The sequence below is a fragment of the Teleopsis dalmanni genome, chromosome 1, assembly GCF_002237135.1.
Source record: "Teleopsis dalmanni isolate 2A chromosome 1, ASM223713v2, whole genome shotgun sequence".
In the NCBI taxonomy this organism is placed as follows: domain Eukaryota; kingdom Metazoa; phylum Arthropoda; class Insecta; order Diptera; family Diopsidae; genus Teleopsis; species Teleopsis dalmanni.
In genome coordinates, this window is record NC_051846.1 from 135,846,413 (window position 1) to 135,868,361 (window position 21,949).

Sequence of the window (21,949 nt, forward strand, 5' to 3'; positions counted from 1 at the left end):
CTTTACAAATATCGATTGATAAATGAAGATGAACTTTTAATTACTATATAATATTTTTAAGAAATAGGATATAGATTTATTTTTAAGCAGTGTTTTTTAAAAGTTGGAAATATGCATTAAAAACTAAAATTTGAAGATGAAATTATATATGTATATTATTTTACTATTTATTTACCTATTTGCATATTTTTAATAAAAAAATTTTCAATTTTCAGATCAAAAATGGAGTTTCTAAAAATAAAATTAAATCAAAACTCGGTAAAAATTATTCCACCAGTCAATTTCTTAAGGATACGCAGAATGTTGGGCGAATTCTTTGCTTAATAAAGTAAGCAAAGAATATTACATTTTTCAAAGAGAATTATAAATACATATCTATATAAATTTAAATAAGAAGAGCAAATTTTGGCTTCAGATTTACATATATGCTAAGTTAGCATGGAACCACAAACTCATTACTTTTTACAACTTGTTCTCTTGATATATGTTGGATACACATTTGCTGATCAAAGATTGTATGGTACGTAAATATATTAAAAAATTTAAAAAAATTCTTCTAAATTTTAAATTTATTATTAAGTGATTTTTAAGCTTTACTTACGAGGATCACTATTTATATTATGAGCCTAAGTATTCCCCTTTATTATAAATACAGTTTTGCATGCGTTCGATCTATTTGTCAAAGCATTTTTTCTAATCTTCTTAACAGTTTCTTCTGCCATTGTCCACAAAAATCGTTGTCCATGCAATTTATTCTTGACGTTCGGAAACAAGATGAAGTCACTGGGTACCAAATCAATTCAATTTCTTGAATGTTCAAATTGTCTTGATGGAGAATAATGCTACGGTGCTTGCTTGTTTTCCGTATTTCACTAACGACTTCCGGTAAACATATGGTTGTATACCATTATATACGGGAACTAACCATTTTACGTTCCTGTAATGGTACGGATATAGTGCCATATGACCAATTTTTATCTTGAAACACCCATACAGTGGACTGCTGTTTACGATCGTACGCGTATATAGTATTCATGATTCGCCACATGTTTTTGCACAGCATCAATCTTTTCTGACACAGCAACTGATTTTGGCACAGAGTAAGGAGAATTTTTTAATTATGTGGCTAGCTCAGAAATCTAAATTCGTATTATTATTAATATGTTAGTGGATTTAGCACTGCGACATAGCGATCTGATTGTGCCCCTCTCATGGACTTAGAGTGTTGTACCAAATCTGATTTGCTCAAAAAATGAAATTAATTAACTAACTTTACCGAATTATTTCTTTCGTTTATCATTCAGTCTTGGGTAGACCCGCAACACGCATTTTGAGGTCTCCTTTTCTACAAAATATATGAGTAGGTCCCATTTTTATAAAAATGTATCAGCAATGTTCTTTCAAAACTACTATAATACTTCTTATGTTGTTTTAATTTAGTTTTATACAATTCTCAAATCGCTTTAGGTGAAAAGGTCCCCTATGAGCGAGTTAGACTATGAAGATTGTGGTAAATTGTTAAAATATAGTTTTCCCTGTGTCTCTTCTTCATTCTAATTGAGTAAAAAAAAATACGTTCTATGTTATACCTATTTATAACATTGTAATTTTTTTTAAATAAATCAAAGTAATTAATAAATGGTATAAACATTTTTTAATAATTAAAACTTGATCAGTTTTTAGTTGAAGCGGTTTTAATTCGCCAAAGAAGTCGTTTTATATAACATAAATATTTTTCCAAACTGAATTATTAATATTAATTCACTGAACTTTGAGCAAATCTCATAATTGGTGACATCTTCATAATTATATTCAGTTATGTCACCTCCGTTAATAGATGTTGAATAATGCGGATTTTAAATTTGTTCTCCACTTGACCTTGATAGAAAACCAATAAGGCGTAAATGAGTATTTTTTTCAGATGAAAACATTGCCATTTAATAAATTGCCAATAAAAAATCATTACAATTTTTGTCCCACATATATGTGTGTATGTATGTATATATATACATATGTTGAAACGTTTAAATAATTGTTTTTTTCTGTTTTGTATTCTTTGGTTGTTTATTTATTTGAATGGGAAATCTCCTTAATTGGTGTCTACAATTTAACGCTTAAAAGTGTTCGTGTGATTGCAATTTAATAGCTTCATTAGGCTCTGCGAATGTTTAATGAGCCACAAAGATTTGGATCACAAACTTAAGTATTCGGTACAAGTACTCATAGTTAATGAACATTTATTGAAACAAGAAAAAGAATTGCCTTCAGCTATGATTAAATTGCAATACCCTACACACATATAGAAACATTATTATATACATATAACTTATTATACATTAATTGGCATTAAATTGTAAGAAATTGAAATATTGTGTTATATTTTTAGTTTTTAAACCTTTTGACTGCTATAACGAATTATTAACAGAAATCTATCCATTCCTGATACTGTAACACAATGGACATATTCCAACAAAGTTCAGTAGTTAATTTAGACAGAAATATAATGAAGCAAACTTCATTAATTGCCCTTCCTCAAATTTAACTACTTTCTGACAATATTTTGGCGAGAACCTCATAACCTCCAATAGTATTTATTTTTACCGTTTGTCTCTCTGGAAGAGGTTTGTTTTCGAAGCACCATTCTGAAAATGTCTGTCTTGTTTGCTTGTCGTATTCATAAATTCCTGTTTCGTCGCTAATTATGTTGAGTTTTATGAAGGCTGATGATGACAGAAATATAAATATATAGGTCGTGTGCGAGTTAAGCTAACTTGCGTTCTAAATGAAGGAAATTCTAAGTTGTGCCGATAATGTAGTGATGTGTCGATACGTGTTGATAAATGGCTAAATGTGTGCAGTGCAAAAAATTCCAAAAAATCTCCCATTTGGTTTAGCATCAATTTAGCCTAACTCGCACACTTCCATAATAACATATAATTATTATAACGAATAAATAAATGATACCAAAAATTTGTAATAATAAAATCCTTAATATAATTTTTTTAAGTAATTAAGCCAAAGACTATCTTCGTGTAGATTCTAAAGACTGTCAGTTCAGGCAGAATAACTCCTCTTGTATTCGTCTCAATGTCATGGAATTTTGGCAACGAATCAGGGAATTATTTATCTTTCCGACATATGAAATTACCAATATCTATTTTAAGAAGTAATTTTAACTTCGGAAACGATATTGTATAAGAGAAACACTGGGACATACATTTTTATAATATGTCAACTACAAATAGGAAAATAAAATTCAGAAAATATTTGTTAATATTTTTATAATTAAGATGTTCTCCAAGATATAGAAAATTAAAAGTATCGTTAATGGGTTATGAGGGAATAGTAGAGGTTTAATATTTCAAATAGTTTACTTTAACAATTTCAGATAAAACGGATAGGGTTAGAGTTCATTTTATGTGGTTTGGTCTTTTGTACAAAGTAACTTCATAATTTTTTATAAGAACATGTCAAAATTTATTTTCTATAAAATTTTTCTATTAAATCTAAGTGCTATAAGTACAGAGTTACCACAATAAGCATAAAACTAAAAGAGAACTGTCAAAAAGTATGTTAAATGGTGTTAAAATTTTATAAAGAAGGTGAAGCACATAAAGATAAGATAAGATGGTAATAAAGGAAATGTACTTTTAGGTTTATGGATACCTTAGATATTTTTGTTATTGATGACATGTAGGGCGTCTGACTAATTAGGTTTTACCATTTAAAAGATTCAATTTGTTTTGATGTGAGTTACATTATTTAATTCAAATAGTTTGAATTTTACTTACTTTTTTCGGCTCTGGTAGCGTTGGTGACGAATCTGATATTTGTTTCCAATAAATGCAAAAATGGACTTTAGCAGTGTTTTATAAAACACTATAAGCTTTATAAAAATGATTTTATTTTTCGTTGGTTTGCATTTAAATTTTTTGTTTTTAATTTTTTCTTCGCTGTCACAACATTTTTTGATTTTTGTGAATGAATTTTTTTCTTAAACTTTATGGATATTAGATTGATTTGCATGCAAAACGAAATAAAATTTTATTGGAATTACATAAATGTTAAACTGCTAAATGTTTTTGTTTAATCGTGAAATATATAAAATTTTAAATTAAATTCTTCGATTGTGATGAAAAACGAAGTTCTCATAAAACAACCATTAACGGAAATAATATTTCCGCAAACATATCAAATATACTTTAAATGCATTTAGTAAATTTCTTATTTTATCTTTTTAAAAAAAAATTGGATGAATATATATGGAAAAAAAAAATTTTTAAAGAAGTTCTTTCAATATTCAAGATGTTGCAGTGAATTTTTATAATACTTTATAATTAGTTATAGTTAAGTTATAATTACCTATATTCATAAAATCAAAATCATATACCCTTATAATTCATAATAAACTAGTTTAAACACTTAAATTCGTTTGATCCAATTATGTTCAAGTAGCACTATGTTCTTTTTACTTTTTTAATGGTTTCAAGTTAAATTGGCGCTCTTGAGCTCAAATTTGCGACCCATGTTTTTATTATATATCTGGGTCTCTCAAAATAATGTGCTATAGCTCAAAAATTGCAGCTCTAACAAGTTAAAAACAATTTTTTCGACTGATAAGAATTTCTTTTAAACTTGATAGGAATAAAAAAAGTTTTTTTTTTGGCATCAACATGCTTTACGAAATTTTCCGTTTCTTTGCGGTCCAAAAAAAGTTGGAAAAACCATTTTAAGTAATATTTGAAAAATATCTCTTCTTCTCTCCTAGTTATGCATAGCACCGTCATTGTCATCCATACGCCTAGGAGAAAAACAAGTTACAAATTTGAAATTAGTAGCTCTAAATTAATCTAAAACAGTTGAAAATTCATAGAATAGAAAAAAAGACTGTCCAACAGGATTAAATAAAAAACTATATATATATGTATGTACTATACCAGTGGCAAATCGTCTTATTAATCACGGTCTTACTTTAAAACCACACTAATGATATAGGGTATATTTACCAGTAAGATATCCACTTTGAATCGCAACTGTGTCATAAAACGGAAAATCTGTTTAATGTACATATTGGTGATGTCGTTTAGGGATCTAAGAAAGTGAAAATATGTATTGACATCGTCTAACAAATGTTGGGCAGAAACTACAGTATATGTCATATGGTTTAAATTTTGATTTTATAGATATTTTTCAGTTTATAAAATTTTATTATTCAATCTTTTCTTTTCTTAAATCTTCACAATAAATTTTTTTATAGAAACATTGAAAAAAATGATTTATTTTAATTTAAAATTATATTTATAATATTTTTTATAGGTTTGCATTCTGGTGAGTTAGCATCTGGAGAGCTAATAATTCCCAAAAAAGTGAATAGATACGGTGAATTTCTAACTCACAATTTAACACATCATCATGATATATCGTATCAATATGAGCATATTCGTCCTAGAAGAAACACAGAAGAGAATAGCGCAACAGAGTTGCATTATCACTTAAATTTAAATAGTGAAAATCTACACTTGGAATTAGAGTAAGCTTAAAATCTTCATAAAAAAACAAGCGTTAAGTATTAAAAATATTTGTAAAATATCAGACCTCACAACTATTTCATGACACCGCATTTGATCATCGAAAGACATCGTCGGGATCTGCGGACACGAAGAAGGCCGTTCAGAAATACAAATTGCCATTTTCATGGCAAAGTACGTGGGCAATTTGAATCCAGAGTTGCTATCTCAACATGCCACGGTCTGGTAAGTACTTGTATTGTTATTATTTATTTTGTTAACAGTTAATGTGGTGCATAACTTGATTAATGTAAGTACAAGCTGCATAAATTCGTACATGGTTTTGGGTAAAAAACGCGCCGCGAACTTTAACGCCTACTTTCGCTGGTCAAAGCAATTCAAAATTACGACTTCAGCACAAAATACGCTACTTCTTCTGAAACTACTCGTACCTTATTTATTACCTACTTTCCGCCAAAGATAAAGTATTTTATTAAAATTTTTTTTCTGTGAGATTTTGTTTCGTGGGGTCCAGCTGGCGCCATAACTCGTGCTCAAGTTAATGTTGCTCACATTAGCGGAAGCCATAATTATTTGTCATTAAAGTTATAAGCACGTTTCATGGTTCCGCTTAGCATTTTTCCACTTACTTTACAATTTGTATGCCTCATCATACCTACCTATGTTGTCAAGTAATCGCTTTTCTCATTTACGTTTCAGTTCTGAATGCTCTTGGCGTGGTCTCCTCTTCGCCAAGTAATTTATACTTGTTGATAGGTGTTAATATTAGCTTCTGTTTTGCCATCAAAATTCCACGAAAGGTTACTTTTGGATCTAAATATAGATTTGTTTACATGAATGAATTTATTTTAAAAATAAACAATTGTATATAATAATGAGTCTTTTACGCGAGAGGCACAGATGAACTTCGTCTCTCTTTTAACTTTTCTGGTTGCAAGAATACCAAAGTTTGGATTGAAATAACTTCTACGATATACTGCAATTAAATTAATTACAAGAAAACGTATATAAATCTATGATTACGAAAGTTAATAGTTAATAGTAATTGAATCAATTGAATGCTTGGATTTCTGGACACATTAAAAAATTATTGAAGCTTCAAAATAAAATGCTCTTATAACTTATAATTTTTTTTTAAAAATAACTCTCTAAGCACAGAATCAACTGCTTTAAGCGAACGCAATAAATCTGACGACCCTTGTCCCATATTGTATGGATTTGTAATTATAAAAAAGATTAATGCTAGAGATTTTTTAACAATGGAAATAGCTTTAATGTGCTTCATAATATCACTTTTTTTTAATTTTATATGTATTTTTGTTTACTGTAAGAATGATGAAATAAAAAAAATTCTAATATTGAATCGCTATGATTTATTATTGTAAAAACCTAGAAGTTCTCTTAGTTACATATCACAATATTATATTGAAATATTTTGATTCTATTTAAATATATATAAATGTTTAAAAAATTTCTTGGCATATTGGGATATAATTGGTAATTGTTGACTAAAGATTTTTTAGATATGATACCCTCTATCTCAGCAGATATTGAAATTGGAGTCCGCACTCAAACGATTGTATTCGTGGATTAAAAAATCATCATGCCAAGTTAAGGCTTTTTGGCACAAAACATTCTGTACATTATACTTTATGATCAAAAAAGAACGAGAATTAATAAAAAACGCAAAATTTTAATTTTTAATAATTTTTTTTTTATTGTCGCCTTCAAAGTACTTTCCTCATGCGGCAATACATGCATGCCACACTTGATCCAATTTTCCATACAAGTTTTATAGGCCGACAAAGGTATGGCCTTTAGTTCATGTTATTGTGGGTTCCATGGTCCACGAGTTTTCCTTCCATAAATCTGGCCTCTTTTTGTGAATGGTCTCACGCAAACGACGCATAACGGCCAAATAATACTCCTTATTGACCGTTGGACCATTTGACCGTCTGGAAGGAATTCATAGTGCACCACACCACGAATATCGAAGAAAACAGTTAGCATAACCTTGATTTTGGACCGACTTTGGCGTTCTCTTTTCGGTTTCGGCTCACCTTCGAAACACCATTCGGTCGATTGTTGTTTGATGGTCAAATTGGCATGTCAAATTCATAGACCCATGTCTCATCACCAGTTACGATACGTTCGATGAATGTGGGGTCACTATCTGCGTTGGAAATCATCTCTTTGGCCACATCACAACGACGCTTTTTTTTAATGAAATTCAGCTAAACATCGCTACACGAAAGTTTTTCGAATTCTTTGTATAGACGCTAAACAAAAACTAATCGTACGATATGCGTTTAACTTTGACAGAATGTGTATAATAGTGTTGCCAGCGCGAAAATAAAAATATTTACCGATTGGACAAAAATTGTCATTCTTTTTTGATCACAATGTATATGATAGATAGATAGATTTCCTCTAACAATTACTCGAGCTTAGTTTGCCAAGACACTGACGACACGACTTCTGAAAACTAAAAAAAATTGATAACGTTTAGATATAAATTTTTACAGATTGTATTATAAATGACCACAAATATTAAAATCACAATTAGATGACTCTTGTTAAGTTTAATCTCTTTTTTTAATGGATTATACTTAATGTAATTTATTGTTAATTTCTAAATTTCCATTTAGTTCAGTTATATAAATAATATCATTGAAATGTATAATCGTTTATTTCGTCAGAGTATAATAAAATCGTTAATTTCAGTTAAATACAAAAGACTTAAGCAACAAACTCTGTTATATTAATATAATTGCTTTTCGTATTTGTTGTTAAATGAAGTAACTTCAGTCAATCATATGTGAATTTGGTATCTCAGTCCACCGACAGCATTGGGGAAAGTATTTCATTTATTGTACGAATGTCCATAGTGACGGAGAATGCATTCAGCAAACAGAGGTGACCGCTCGTATGGGAATCAATGGTATAAAAAACTTTTAGCGATAAGTTCCCGATAAGCAGATTTCTACGTAAGTATGTTTGACCTTACGTACCACGTCCCCATTAAAATCTTCTTGAGAGTAATTGTGGAAGCCTTTTTATTAGCGACGTAATGATAGAATAAGGTCGGCCTCAGTATTTGTTTATAAATGGACAATTTATTTTTGAGATTAAGCTGCTGACTATAGATACGGAAGTGAGTGTATAACCTAACCTTGGTTGATGAGCATATGGTTCTTCCAGTAGATCTTTTTGTGAAAAGTCCCTGTAAACTATGCTTTTAATTTTTGAAGTCTATTCTCCGAGTGATTTTTTGATTAATAACAGATAATATCAATACGTTATCAGAAATCAAGAAGTACCAATATAAGAGGTCTGTTGTATTTAGCTATTTTTACAATTCGAACTTTGTAGGTAAATATTCTTCTCATATAACTTGACCTTTATTTTTTTTATACATAAGTTGACAAAACTTCTCTTTCCATACTGTATAATTCAGAAAGAATAAGTGTAATTTAAATTTATTATTACTTCTGTATACTTTTGCGATCGTTTAATATTTCTATATTATCATATAACTATTTATATAATTTTTTTCCAATTATTAAAAGTTAAATGTATTAAAAAATATGTGTAGGTTGGTCACATCAAAACCGAAAATAACGAATATTTCATAGAGCCTTCAAAACTTGATGACACCCACTCAGACGGAGGGCATCCTCATGTCATATTCCAGCGTTCATCAGTGAAAGAAAAGGTAAATTAAAAAAAAAAATATATTAATTTTTGAATAAAATTTAAGGTATAAGATTTTTTTACACAAAAGCATTTCTTCAACTAAAATTAGAAAAAATTTTTTTTTGACAAAAGTTGAACCCGTAGACAAACTTAAAATTGCCATGAGCAAATTGTATTTTCCGTTTGAACGGTCATACATAGGTAGATCGTGAAATCATTTTGTCCAATCTGTCACGCAAATTACATGTTAATATACAAACATAAATATTTAATATATTTATTTAAATTTTAGCCACATACCAAGACGAAGCGGAAGAATCGTAAACGAAAGCACCAGGAACACCAACACAAATCTGCAGTGAGCAATTGCGGCACAAAGGAACCTCGTAGACGCATTGAAACGAGACTCGAATGGCAACCGCAGGGCAAAGTAACAAACTAAATTTGTAAACAAAATTCAATTAAAATGTTAATTTTAAAATGAAATATTTATTTTGCTTTTTCTTTTCTATAAACACTTGCACCTACACTCGTTAAACTCCAACCAAATACCAATTATAAAAACCCATCATGAAAACCAAAAAAAAAAAAAATTAAAAAAAAAACATTCCAAAATTATACGAATGAAAATAAAAACAGGTCAAAATCCAAGGTGGCAGAAAAATTCGGAGACATCACTTTAACCAAAACCATCATAATGACAACCAACAGCGCCACCACAGATATCAGCAACAATCGCAAACGAAATTTAAATACCAAACCGCAGCTGAGAATGTCAGCGCCATTACCCAGAATACGTACCCAGGTTTTGCCAATTTCAGCACCAAAGATCAGCAAAAGTCAAAACTGCATTTGCCAACGCACGCAGAACATCGCATGAAGCGCTCAATTAGCAGCCCACGTCATGTGGAAGCACTTATCGTCGGCGACTCAACAATGGTCGCTTTCCACAATGACACTGAAACCTATCTGTTAACCATAATGAATATGGTGTCTGCGCTCTACAAGGACCCGAGCATTGGCAACTCCATTGAAATCGTTGTTGTGAAGATTATTTTGCTCGAGGAGGAATCAGCGCATCCAGGCCTCAATTTGACGCAAAACGCGCAGCAGAATTTAGATACATTTTGTAGGTGAGTTTCGATGTTTTCTTTCCTCTTTTAATGCGATCGTAGATTGAAGTGCTCATATGGCATGTGATATGTGTACTCACACTCAACACTGAACACTGAACACTGAACACTAAATACGCTTATAGTTAATAATTTGTTTCATGCATATCTCGTATCTCATATGTGTGCGGTTAAGTTTTAAATATTCATTTGCGTTCACAATCACGTAAGAACGCGCACTGTTGCTCATGAACGCTTCCAGATGCAGACAGACGCGGAGACAGATCAGCATTTGCATTTTTTGTTTCTTGACTTAGGCAACGATTTGACGGGCGCCAGTTTAATTCTCCTCGCTTTTTTCTTATTGTGTGTATTTTCTTTGATTGAGTTTCTCTGATAAGATAATTTCTGGTCTAGACGCTGTTAGCTGCAGGAGCCATCAACTCCGTGTACTGTAGAATGACTACTGAATTTCATTTTTAATTTATTTGGCTTGTGTGCACACAATGTCATGTTTGAGGTTTTATTAAAGATTTTTTTCATTTATATTAAATTAATTATATTTGTTCTATATTTAATTGATATCCTTCTGGTTAGCTTCTTATTGAAGTCATTAAATATGCTTCAAACCATTTTTAATTCATATCAATACCTTAATTATACTAAATATGTATATTTTCGTATATGTATATAACTTAAATATTCTTCAATAATGATTAAAAATATACATACATACATATATACATATGTACAATATTAATTGTTTTTAGTAAAGTAATAAGAATTTCAATTTCATGTTCAATCTAAATGATTACTTTGTAAGTTAAAAGGACATTGAATAATGCGATTTAACTCTTCTTTTTAAATATCTGATCACCTGGGATATACAATTGGAACACTTATAATCTCTAGTTGTGATACCACGGATTAAAACTTTCTTCTGAAAGATTGGATTAACTGTGGTATACAAATATGTGTTAGGTTAGGTTGGAGTTACGGCATTGTGTACACAAAAGCCCATTACAACACAAGAAATGGCTCTTTGTAATACCATATATAAAAACTTTGCTTTGAAAGATTTAATTAACTGAGTTATACAAAGTTTAGATTAGGTGGGCGTGGGCCTTGTATACAAAAACCAACTTGAGCAATACAAATGACTCCTTGTGATACTATGTATAAAAATGGTCCTTTGAAAGATTTAATTAACTGAGATATACAAAGTTTAGATTAGGTTGGCGTGGGCCTTGTACACAAAACTCAACTTGAGCACAAATAATGACTAGTTCTGTTACCATGGATAAAACTTTGCTTTTACGCCAGACTCAAAAGACCATCAAAACAGATATAAAGACCAAAGCAGTCTTCTCATAAACAACTTTGAACAGCACAGGCACGACTCTTGTAACAAAACTGACAAGTCAAAAAACCTGCCTATGTTATTAAATCTCTTCTGGTTAAGGATTAGCACAGACACATAAAATGACACACAGTTTCCTCCTCTTCCGTAGAGCCACAGCCGCGACAAAAGTTATATCTATTCAAAGAGTGCTTGGAATAAAAATATCTCTCCTATTTAGCATATTTGCTGATATTTCTATCTATTATATTTGATTGCAAATCTTAGACAACAATAGAGCACCTTATCAAAAAGGCATATGCACTTTACCCATTTTCTCGAAGCTGGAAAAATTGTTTACTCAAATAATATATCTTATATTATCATATTAGAATAATGTATACGTATAACTTGCACAAGTAGCCATAATAAGTGTAATTAATCTATAAAATACAACATTTTAATTACATATAATTACACATTTATAAAATAATTAACAATTTGTACAATTTAATGTGTTTTTCAATGAATATTAAATAGCTGGCAACACAAGTTAAACAAAGCCAATGAAAATGAGCCTTACCATCATGACGTCGCCATACTTATAACCCGGAAAAATATATGCGGAAATAATTGCATGTAAGTTACTGTTATTAATATAATTAAATAATAAATTCCTATAATGAATTAAATTAAATTCAAAAAAAAAAAATGTTGATAATATTTTATTCTGCAGGACTTTGGGATTGGCAAATGTTGGTGGTATGTGCAAGCCAAAGAAATCTTGTAGTGTCAATGAAGATAATGGCATTATGCTTTCTCATACGATTGCACACGAGTTGGGGCACAAGTAAGTAGTATATTCAAACAATTTAATTACAATATTTCAAAATTACTTTAAGTTCAACTGATAAGTCATTTAATTACTCTTATTACTAATTATCTCAAACTAAAACTATATCTTTTAAGATATAGTACAGGGTATTTAATATGTATTTGTACCGCATCGATTTTGGTTTCTATACATCAAAATTGTTTTGTTTTTATAAAAATTGAAATGTTTTATAATTGATGTGGACTTTGTTAATTTTAATTAATTTAAATTCATTCAGATATGAACGCCTATTTTGATTGTTAAAATGTACGGTAGCTATGGTTTCAGTACCACCCGTGGAGCTACTATAACATTACAAATATGTTATAGAAATACAAATATTTTTTTGCTGATATTATTTTGTACATATGTATGTATGTATAAGTATTTGTATAAGCCACACTTTTGTGCAATTTAGCTTGAGGTAGCTACAGTTCAAATAGATCTTCTAAGTTTTATAAAAAATTGTTATTAAAAACTTCGAAAAAATTTTCTTCAGACAATTTCACGTACAAAATAGAATTGATCTAGTCTGTGATATCAGGGTTTCTGGCCACATCAATATTTCCAGAGTATTTGAACATTAAACATTTCTAGACTCAAATTGCAAACAGAGTCAGACTTATACAGAGGTATTTGAGGAAGTCTATGGTATCACTATAGCTGATAGAGTTTACTACTTACTGAGTCTGGCATTAAAAATTAACGTTTAAATAGATAAATAACATTTAAATTGTTGAAATTTTGATTGTTGGCAGCACTTCAACATCAAAAAGTCACAAAAAAAAACATCTAGAAACCCTTAAACATTTTGCTATCAAAACATTTCTTTGATGTATATAAAAAAATTTTATATGAACATGTTAAGCTGACAAACATACTACGTATGGTGATATCACTTTTATATTCTTTTCGGTCATAACGATAAAAGCATGGAATATAGTCAGTCAAATATTAGCTGTCAATTACATGGTTTAGCTACTATTTTGGTACTATTTAACTGTGCTTCAATTTACTCGCAATAGGTGTTGTGTTTTGTATGGGTTGGCTTAGTTTGTGATAACTTACTATTAAAACTGTAACATTTTGACATTGATTAGTGAGAAAACAGCACACTCTTTTGACTAACTTGTAGCGGTACCTCATCACCGTAACTAAAGTTTATTAAAATTTTTCTCTATTCCTGCCAATGCCACAGACCATTAAATTCGTTTAAAATTTTTTAATTTGTAAAGATAATTTGTATAGTTAGAATATTCCCGCGGTAGGCATGCCTGTCTTAAAGGCGAATAAAATCCCAGCGCTCTGCCAACACTTGTGCAAAAAGTGTATAAGGTAGTATGTGTTGTCCCAACCTGCGTGGCTTCAGTGGCCTTCAGCTTCGTCTGTGCTGACCCGTTGAGGTTGGACTCGTAGTGGCTGTGGTTAATACCCTCAATTACGCGGGTAGAATGATCAGGTATTTGTTTATTCTTCATTTGGCGTGGATTTGCGTATTCATCACCGGGTGCTGTGACCCAAAGATCAGCAGAGGTTTGTAGGTAGGCCTCGCATCTAACCAAGGTGGAAGTTGTGTTTTGCACACATTTCTTCATTGGCACCGACGGAAAATTCTTTTGAAATTCCAATGGGGCGTTGATTGACGCATTGTATTAATATGAGTGTTTTCAAGCACTGTAGTGTTAAGCCTACACGGCATAGGACGTAAAATTATAATATAGATTTAGTCTTGACCATCGATTGTAGATGACAATTTTTAAAAACTAGCAATAGACTCGAATATTGAATAAAAAAAAATTAAGATGAACTTCTCCGAATTGCTATTGTATAGCCAAAAAGAAACATTAATTTAATAATTTTGTGAAGTGCTTGGACATTCAATATTTATTTCTTACTTTTAAAATTGTCTTTTAAGTGTTTCCAAAGACGCAGTCATCGGAAAAACACGCTAATGATACGATTTTAGTCTGCGTAAAGATTAAATTTTAAATGTCACTAATATGTGTATAAAAAAAATCTATTATCTAAACAAAAATGTTTCCATTACTGGAATTGTGAGCTTAAGTCACAAAAACTGAAATATGTATCCAGTTTCAGTCTTATCCAGTCTTAAATGTGGTGTACATATAACACATCAGCGATGATAGCATATCTTAGACTATTTCACCATTATGTAAACTTTTTCTGTTTTTTGGTTTTCGATAAAATACTTATTTTTTAAACTTGTTAATCCATTCAAAGCATCAGTATTGCTTTAATTGGAGTCTCATCATGATTATTAGAGCTTAATAATTAGCGATCTCAACTAGATTTCATCAATCATTATAGCTTATTCACACAGAACAAGTAATCGTAATTTTCACTATTACTTTACTTATTCTTTCAAACACCTTAGTTATAATTTTTACCATTTAAATTCAATTTTTCAATTCACAATAACGAATTCAGCGATAGCAATGGCAACCGTTCTACGATGTTGTGAATAGTATATAATACACTAAAGCAAAACGGAATGTAGAAATATGTTACAATATAGAATTATGTTATGTTATTATGTTATAATTAAACAATATATTATAATGTTATATAATCACCAATATTCACAATAGAGTTGGCAAATAAAGAAGAAGAAAACCAAATGATGCAACGCAAAGAATACCTTTTATGTCGGATATTCTTTGATACAACGTTCAGCATTTCATTTACGAACGCAACTACAAAAACTCATATAATGCGCAATATTGAGATAATATTGAGATTTGCTGTGTGAACAGATTCTTAGTAAAGCGAGCCAAACAAAATTACAACTACTTGCACTATGTGAATAGAGAATTGGATGCTACTTCAATCATACAATCCGTACTCTTATTTTACCCGTTTAAATGATTAAATGTTTCTAATTGCGACATATTTTATTTTATTGTATTTATTTGCCACTAAAATCCATAGTAATGTTATCTAAAATTATATTTTTAAATTTTTTTATTGGGAAGTACTTGAAATACTTGTACAGAATTGTAAAAACAAGTTTCTCATTAAATTAGCCTCATTAACTTGGGAGCCTCATAGTGTAGCGTTCAAAGATTTTCCCATATATTCCGTTTTGCACAGTTTATTAGTCGTAAATATAATTAAAATGAAATTCACAGTTTTTGGCTCAGCATGGTAATGAATCAATGCTGTACACGTACACCCTCGCGCGGTAAGTTACTTTACGCCCACGTGCGAAATGCCTGAGGTTTCTTTCCTTTGTATTTTTTATTGGAATTGTTTTCGTTTAAAAATCGTTCAATGTAAATTCATTTATATTCATTCACAACTAATTAATCAATCGATCGTTAACGTGATTTAGTGGCCACAGTTTGAGTAGTTAGCTTATCGCAATAATGACATCAAGTGAATTTGTAGCATGTAAATGCCAGATAAGTGGGCTAGCAAGTGCCTGCCAGTCTACCGCGTTCTAATTGATTCAAAGCTGTTCTGCTGAACAACTCAATCGCCGGCAGACTGCTTGGTTTATTCGTTGGCGAACCATATTGCTTAAGTGATAGACCGGATTCGTCATACTCATATATATCCGTATAATTAAGTGCTTACTAATGAATATGTATGTATGTAAAATAAAAATATATACATAGTACAAGTTGAAATTCATTTCGCAATTAGTTCACTTGTTGGGAATTTAAAGTGAAACTGTGATCGTATTCGTTGATAAACCCTAAGCTAACGGAGCACTAGTAATTAAATCACTCTAACCTAATATCGTCTGATTTTAATTGCTCATAGTTGTCAGTAAATACAACTAAATACATATAGAATGGAATACTTATTTAGTTAAGTATATGCTTATATCTTTTATTTCAATACATGATGAAATAGAATAGATCACATATATATACATATATATGGTATATCCAATACATACATATATCCAATGTAGACTAATTTATGGAATTTTAATTTCCTCCTATTTCTTGGAATAAATATTAGTTATGGAATTAGTATTTACTTATTTTAAAGCTATGGCTATTCCTCATGGATAGAATGTGTTTTAGATTAAGTTATAATACACTGGTAAGACCAACAGTTGTAAAGTATAAGATCAACTTAGGTATAGCATAAGAGACTTGAACAACCAGTCTATTTCATAAAGAATAAAATGTTTCTACTCAGTAATTAAACAGTTACTAACATTATGTTTCATCCGAATATCCAATTGAGTTAACATACAGCAAGCAAATACGTCAGCAATCGTAAATCACCAATCATAATCAAATCCTATTGTAATAGCATCCCAGTTACGGTGGTACTATACATTATCTAATTTCGTCAATCATTATATGTGCCCCAATAATTTTTTGTATGACGTTGTAAGTACATGGATTACCAAATGGTATAATGTAGGAAAAATATTTTGCAATTGTATATATAAATATTATTTTATGGATACGTATAAGAGCCGGTACTTAATATTGTTTAGTATCACCTAAAACCTAGCGAATTTTATATATAAAATAGAAGGAAAGCTCTGTGTATAGAATCACTATTGTTTATAGTCTTTTGAAAATTTATTATAAAAACTGTGTTGAATTCTATTTAGTAAAATCAACAATGGCAAGGTAACGTCATATCAATCGATAATAGTCAGGTTTACTACTTTCATTAAAAATTTAATATAATTTATTAAGTGACTTTTAATAATATCTTAAAATTGAAACATTATATTATTATTATTTTACACTATTAGATTAATACGGTAATGTTTTTTCAAATACGTTTAGTTTTGGTATGTATCATGACTCAGCGAAAATTGGTTGCCATCCTCGAGTTGGATCTATTGTTCATATAATGACTCCTACATTCGGTGCTGATACTGTACATGTTTCTTGGTCCAATTGCAGTCGGAAGTTTATAACACAATTTTTGGAGTAAGATATGGTGATTCAAACATTAAAAACATTATTTGATAATAAATTTATAGTCAAGGACTTGGAGACTGCTTGGATAATGCTCCAACACCACCTGATCAATATATATATCCCGAACAACCGCCGGGCATATTATATAATGCGGAATTACAATGTCGGCAGCAATTTAATGTTTCCGAAAGTAATGTTGAGCCCTGCACACCCATGAATGAAATTTGTTCTGCTCTGTGGTGTAGAGTAAATGGTGAGTGCGTTACTAATATGAGACCAACTGCGCCTGGTACTATTTGTGGAAAACGCAAGGTATGTGATTGGTATCAAATTTAAATGCATGAGGATGTAAAATTTAGTAATTTAAATTTTGCAGTGGTGCCAGAATGGAGAATGTGTGCCAATGGAAGAAAAAATTACACCCATAAATGGAGGCTGGGGAAATTGGTCGGAATGGAGTCAGTGCTCAGTCAGTTGTGGTGGAGGAATTTCTATGCAACAGCGTGAATGTAATAGTCCAGTGCCAACAAATGGTGGGCTATTTTGCATAGGCGAAAGGAAAAGGTATATAATAAAGTCAACAAAAAAATTTCTTTTGTATATATATAGTTTAATTTGTTTAAAAAGATATAAAATATGTAAAAAGAATGCTTGTCCTATTGGAGAGCAAGGATTTCGTGCTAAACAATGTGCAAACTATGATGACATACCTTATCAGGGCGCCATTTATAAGTGGCAACCATTCTTTGACAAAAGTTTGTATTTCGGTTTCAAAAGTTCAGTATTAGATATCCTTAACGAAAATTGAAATTATTTCAGAAAGTCCTTGTAAGCTTTTCTGTACGGATTTGGATGATACCATTATCGCAAATTGGGGAGATGTTGCTCTCGATGGCACACCTTGTACTCTAGGCACAAATAATATGTGCATTGATGGAATTTGTAAGGTAATTACAATCTCAATCACAATTATTTATAATAAATTATATAATTTCTAGTAGAATTGTTTTGAAGCAATAGGAATAAGTAATAGTTTTACTTTGAAGAAAATTTTTCAATAAATAAAATGGTGAAGAGTTATGTCAAAACACTTAAATGTACTTACAACAATCTTAAAAAGATAGGCGGAACTACACACACTAACATATGAATTAAACTTTGAACCCACTTAATCACCAAAATCATCAAATCAGGACCAGCCACCACACAAAAAAAAAAAATTGTGGGCTGATTGACACCAACTCTAATAAGAAATAAATAAATAATTAGATGAATATATTAAGGCTTTTATTGTCCACATTATGTGGTGTACTGAACTGAAAATCGATTGTTAATGTGAGAACTTGAGAACTTGTTGTATGCCAAGTTTTATAAAGTTATCATAACATATTTTATTTAGTAAATCAGAAAGTTTTTCGACTATTTTAAAGAAATGAGATTAAAATATAGGTTGAGTAAGATAAGATTATCGTGCTGTCATCTATCATTTACGCATTTAGGCCATCTACTGGCTTATTGTTGTACTATCTACACGAGGACCCGCTTATTTTCTTCTTTTTTTAATGAATTTCGACAAACTTTTTCATTAAGGTGTTAACACAGGTGGACAGATTGTTCGACGACAGTATTTTTAGATTATATAATTTAAAAATAGGACACTTATAAATACAGTCAAATTTTGTCTTTTAGTCCTCATTATTTACTCTACACCATAGAACAGAACAAATAATATATTTCTTATTATATAGTTTTGTATTTTTACTCCTACCAAAAATATTTTTGGTAGGTGTAGAAGCTCGCTTTATATTGCCGGTGAGTTTTACGCCCGGTTAGTGTTTTAGTGAAATGAAAGCATATCTATAGTTCCTTTTCGTTGGAGAATGTATATGATCATATCAGCTGTATAGGATTTAGGAATATTACCCAAATAACACAGCTATAATGCTATTCTGATATTTCACTAAGACTCTTTCAGTAGCTAAAGAAAGAATTAGATTACTTTGATTCTAGGAACTTGATTGCAGCTTGACTATCTGTGACAATATAAATATTCTGCCATATATTGAAGTTTCTGAAAATTGAGCCATGCTTGTTCAATGCTTTCTTTCAACTGTAGAAAATACTTACCTACAAAAAGAAACACATATTCTAGTTCGAGTTTCTTTTTCAATTTCATTTTTTATTGAACAGTGATATCATAAAAACTAATTTAATTCATATTTGCATATTTTTATCAATGTAAAGTGTATTAAGATATAGGATCTTCTATATTTCAGAAAGTAGGATGTGATTGGATTATTGATTCTGATATACAAGAAGATCGTTGCGGAGTTTGTGGTGGTAAAGGAGATCAATGTAAAACAGTGAAGGTAATACAAACGATATAAACAATTACAATTGACTATGACTTATACTTATAATGATCATATATAATAATTAGTATTGCAAAATAAAGAATTATAAAACTGGTTTTTAATATTTATGTTTATTAATTTGAAAAATAATATTTCAGGCAGTATAAACTATCGATTTAAACCAATAAATTAACAAAATCAGAATTAATTTAATATTAAGATATTAAGAATGATTATTAATTTCGATCTTAAACCGATTGCACAATTTTTGATGGTGATATGTAACATTAATTCTAAAAATATTTATTCATGAAAACATGAAAACAGGAACATCAAAATTAAAGTTCAAGTAAATATCTTATTAAATAATAAAAAAACTCAATTTAAATTGTTTTGTGTCAGCTATTAGATTGAGTCAACCGATTTTACTTATTGTAACATATATAAAAAAATTATAAAGGATTCAACTGAGTCAACAAATGGAACTATTTTAGCTTTAACAGACAAATAGATGAGCAAGTACGGCTTTGGGTCAGTTGAGCCTCAAATTTGGCAGGAGACGAGTTCGATTCCTGGTACTTGCAGTTTCAAAAAATTATTTACGAATAATTAAATACAAGAAATAATTCCAAGATCACTGATAATGGGTATTTGGCAATACTCGAAACAGTTGTATGGTCAGCCAAAAATTTAATTAATTAAAATAATAGAAAAAAAATGAATTTTTGTTGTTGAAGTTCACTACTTTTCAAAAAAAAAAAACCTTTTGATGAGCATTATCGGTCTATTTTATTGAGCTCTATAAAGTCACTGATACTTCGTTGTTTGTTTTCTAAATATTTTGACAAAGTTAATCAACATTTTTTATACTATATGTATGAAGGATCTAAAAAAGATAATGTTGAAAATCACCGATGATATGATTCATTTATCCTTATCATTATAATAATGATATAATAAGATTCAAATCCTTTTTTTAAATGCATTTTTAAATCAAATTTAGTTTATGAATTATGAAAATATAATATTCTATAAATATTTGAGCGGATAATTAATCGCTATATATGTTATTTGAATCTTTCATAAAATAGGAAGTATTCAATGATAATTTCAACATCACGGAAGGGTATGTGGAAATCGTAACAATACCATCTAAAGCGAGACATATTGTTATTAAAGAACTGGATAACTCCGCACACTTTCTAGGTATTGCCAGAGCAAATAGCAGTAAATTTTATTTAAACGGAGAGAGTTTGATATCAATGCCAGGTGAATTCGTAATTGCTGGCGCAGAGAGTCTATACGATCGCATTGATGATCAAGAAACTATAACAATACCACAGCCAATAGAACATCCTATCACATTATATGTAATTGAAAAAAAATAAATTAAAAAATTCAAACCATTTAATATATTCTATGAAAAACTTTTTAGACTATCGTGCATGGAAATGAACCATATAAAGGCATCTACTATGAGTTCACTTTACCGTTTATTAACGTAAGCAGTGTTGTTCATTTCACATGGAAATTAAGTAACTGGACTCAGTGTAGTGCAAGTTGTGGTGGTGGCATTCAATATCGAGAGCCGATTTGTTATAAAAATGGACATTGTAAGATTCCATATATGTATATTTTAATTACTAATTCTTATGTTATGTAGTATGGTATTGTGAAAACAATAATATTTATTTCAACTATTTTTAAATCTAACAGCACTTTATTGAAACAAATCTCTTATTTATTCTTTTAATAAAGTTATAATCTTTTTTAGTAACGTCCACAGACGCACTTTGTTGGTCATATGCCCAGAATTCAAGACCTGGTCGTATCTCACGTCCGTGCAACAAAAACCAATGTCCGGCACATTGGTGGCCAGGTCCATGGCAATTTTGTCCCGTTACCTGTAAATCGCCTGGAGCGTTACAACCTTTAAAGCGCCGTTCAGTTGTGTGCTTGGATCAGCACGAAGTTGTGGTTGAGGATAATATGTGCAACATTTTGAATCGACCCGCTGAAACTGAAGCATGTGAAGATTTGCCAGTTTGTGTGAAATCTGAGAAAACAAAAAATACTATATTGCGCGTGAAAAATTTATAAAATTTAAACGTTTTGTACTGATTGGCC

The 21,949-nt window shown here is 30.2% G+C and overlaps 1 protein-coding gene across 1 annotated transcript; it reads left to right on the top strand.

The window, feature by feature from the left end:
• The first annotated feature begins 233 nt into the window (after positions 1 to 233).
• Positions 234 to 21,944, top strand: LOC119668920 (A disintegrin and metalloproteinase with thrombospondin motifs 12). Its single transcript, XM_038078597.1, has 17 exons — positions 234 to 520; positions 5,317 to 5,530; positions 5,594 to 5,753; positions 9,124 to 9,243; positions 9,517 to 9,654; positions 9,864 to 10,357; positions 12,216 to 12,314; positions 12,412 to 12,525; positions 17,331 to 17,477; positions 17,531 to 17,780; positions 17,845 to 18,032; positions 18,096 to 18,223; positions 18,288 to 18,415; positions 19,745 to 19,837; positions 20,914 to 21,192; positions 21,258 to 21,435; positions 21,597 to 21,944. The coding sequence occupies exons 1-17, from the start codon at positions 439 to 441 to the stop codon at positions 21,920 to 21,922; spliced, it is 3,138 nt and encodes a 1,045-aa protein (XP_037934525.1). The 5' UTR covers positions 234 to 438; the 3' UTR covers positions 21,923 to 21,944.
• The last annotated feature ends 5 nt before the right edge of the window (positions 21,945 to 21,949 follow it).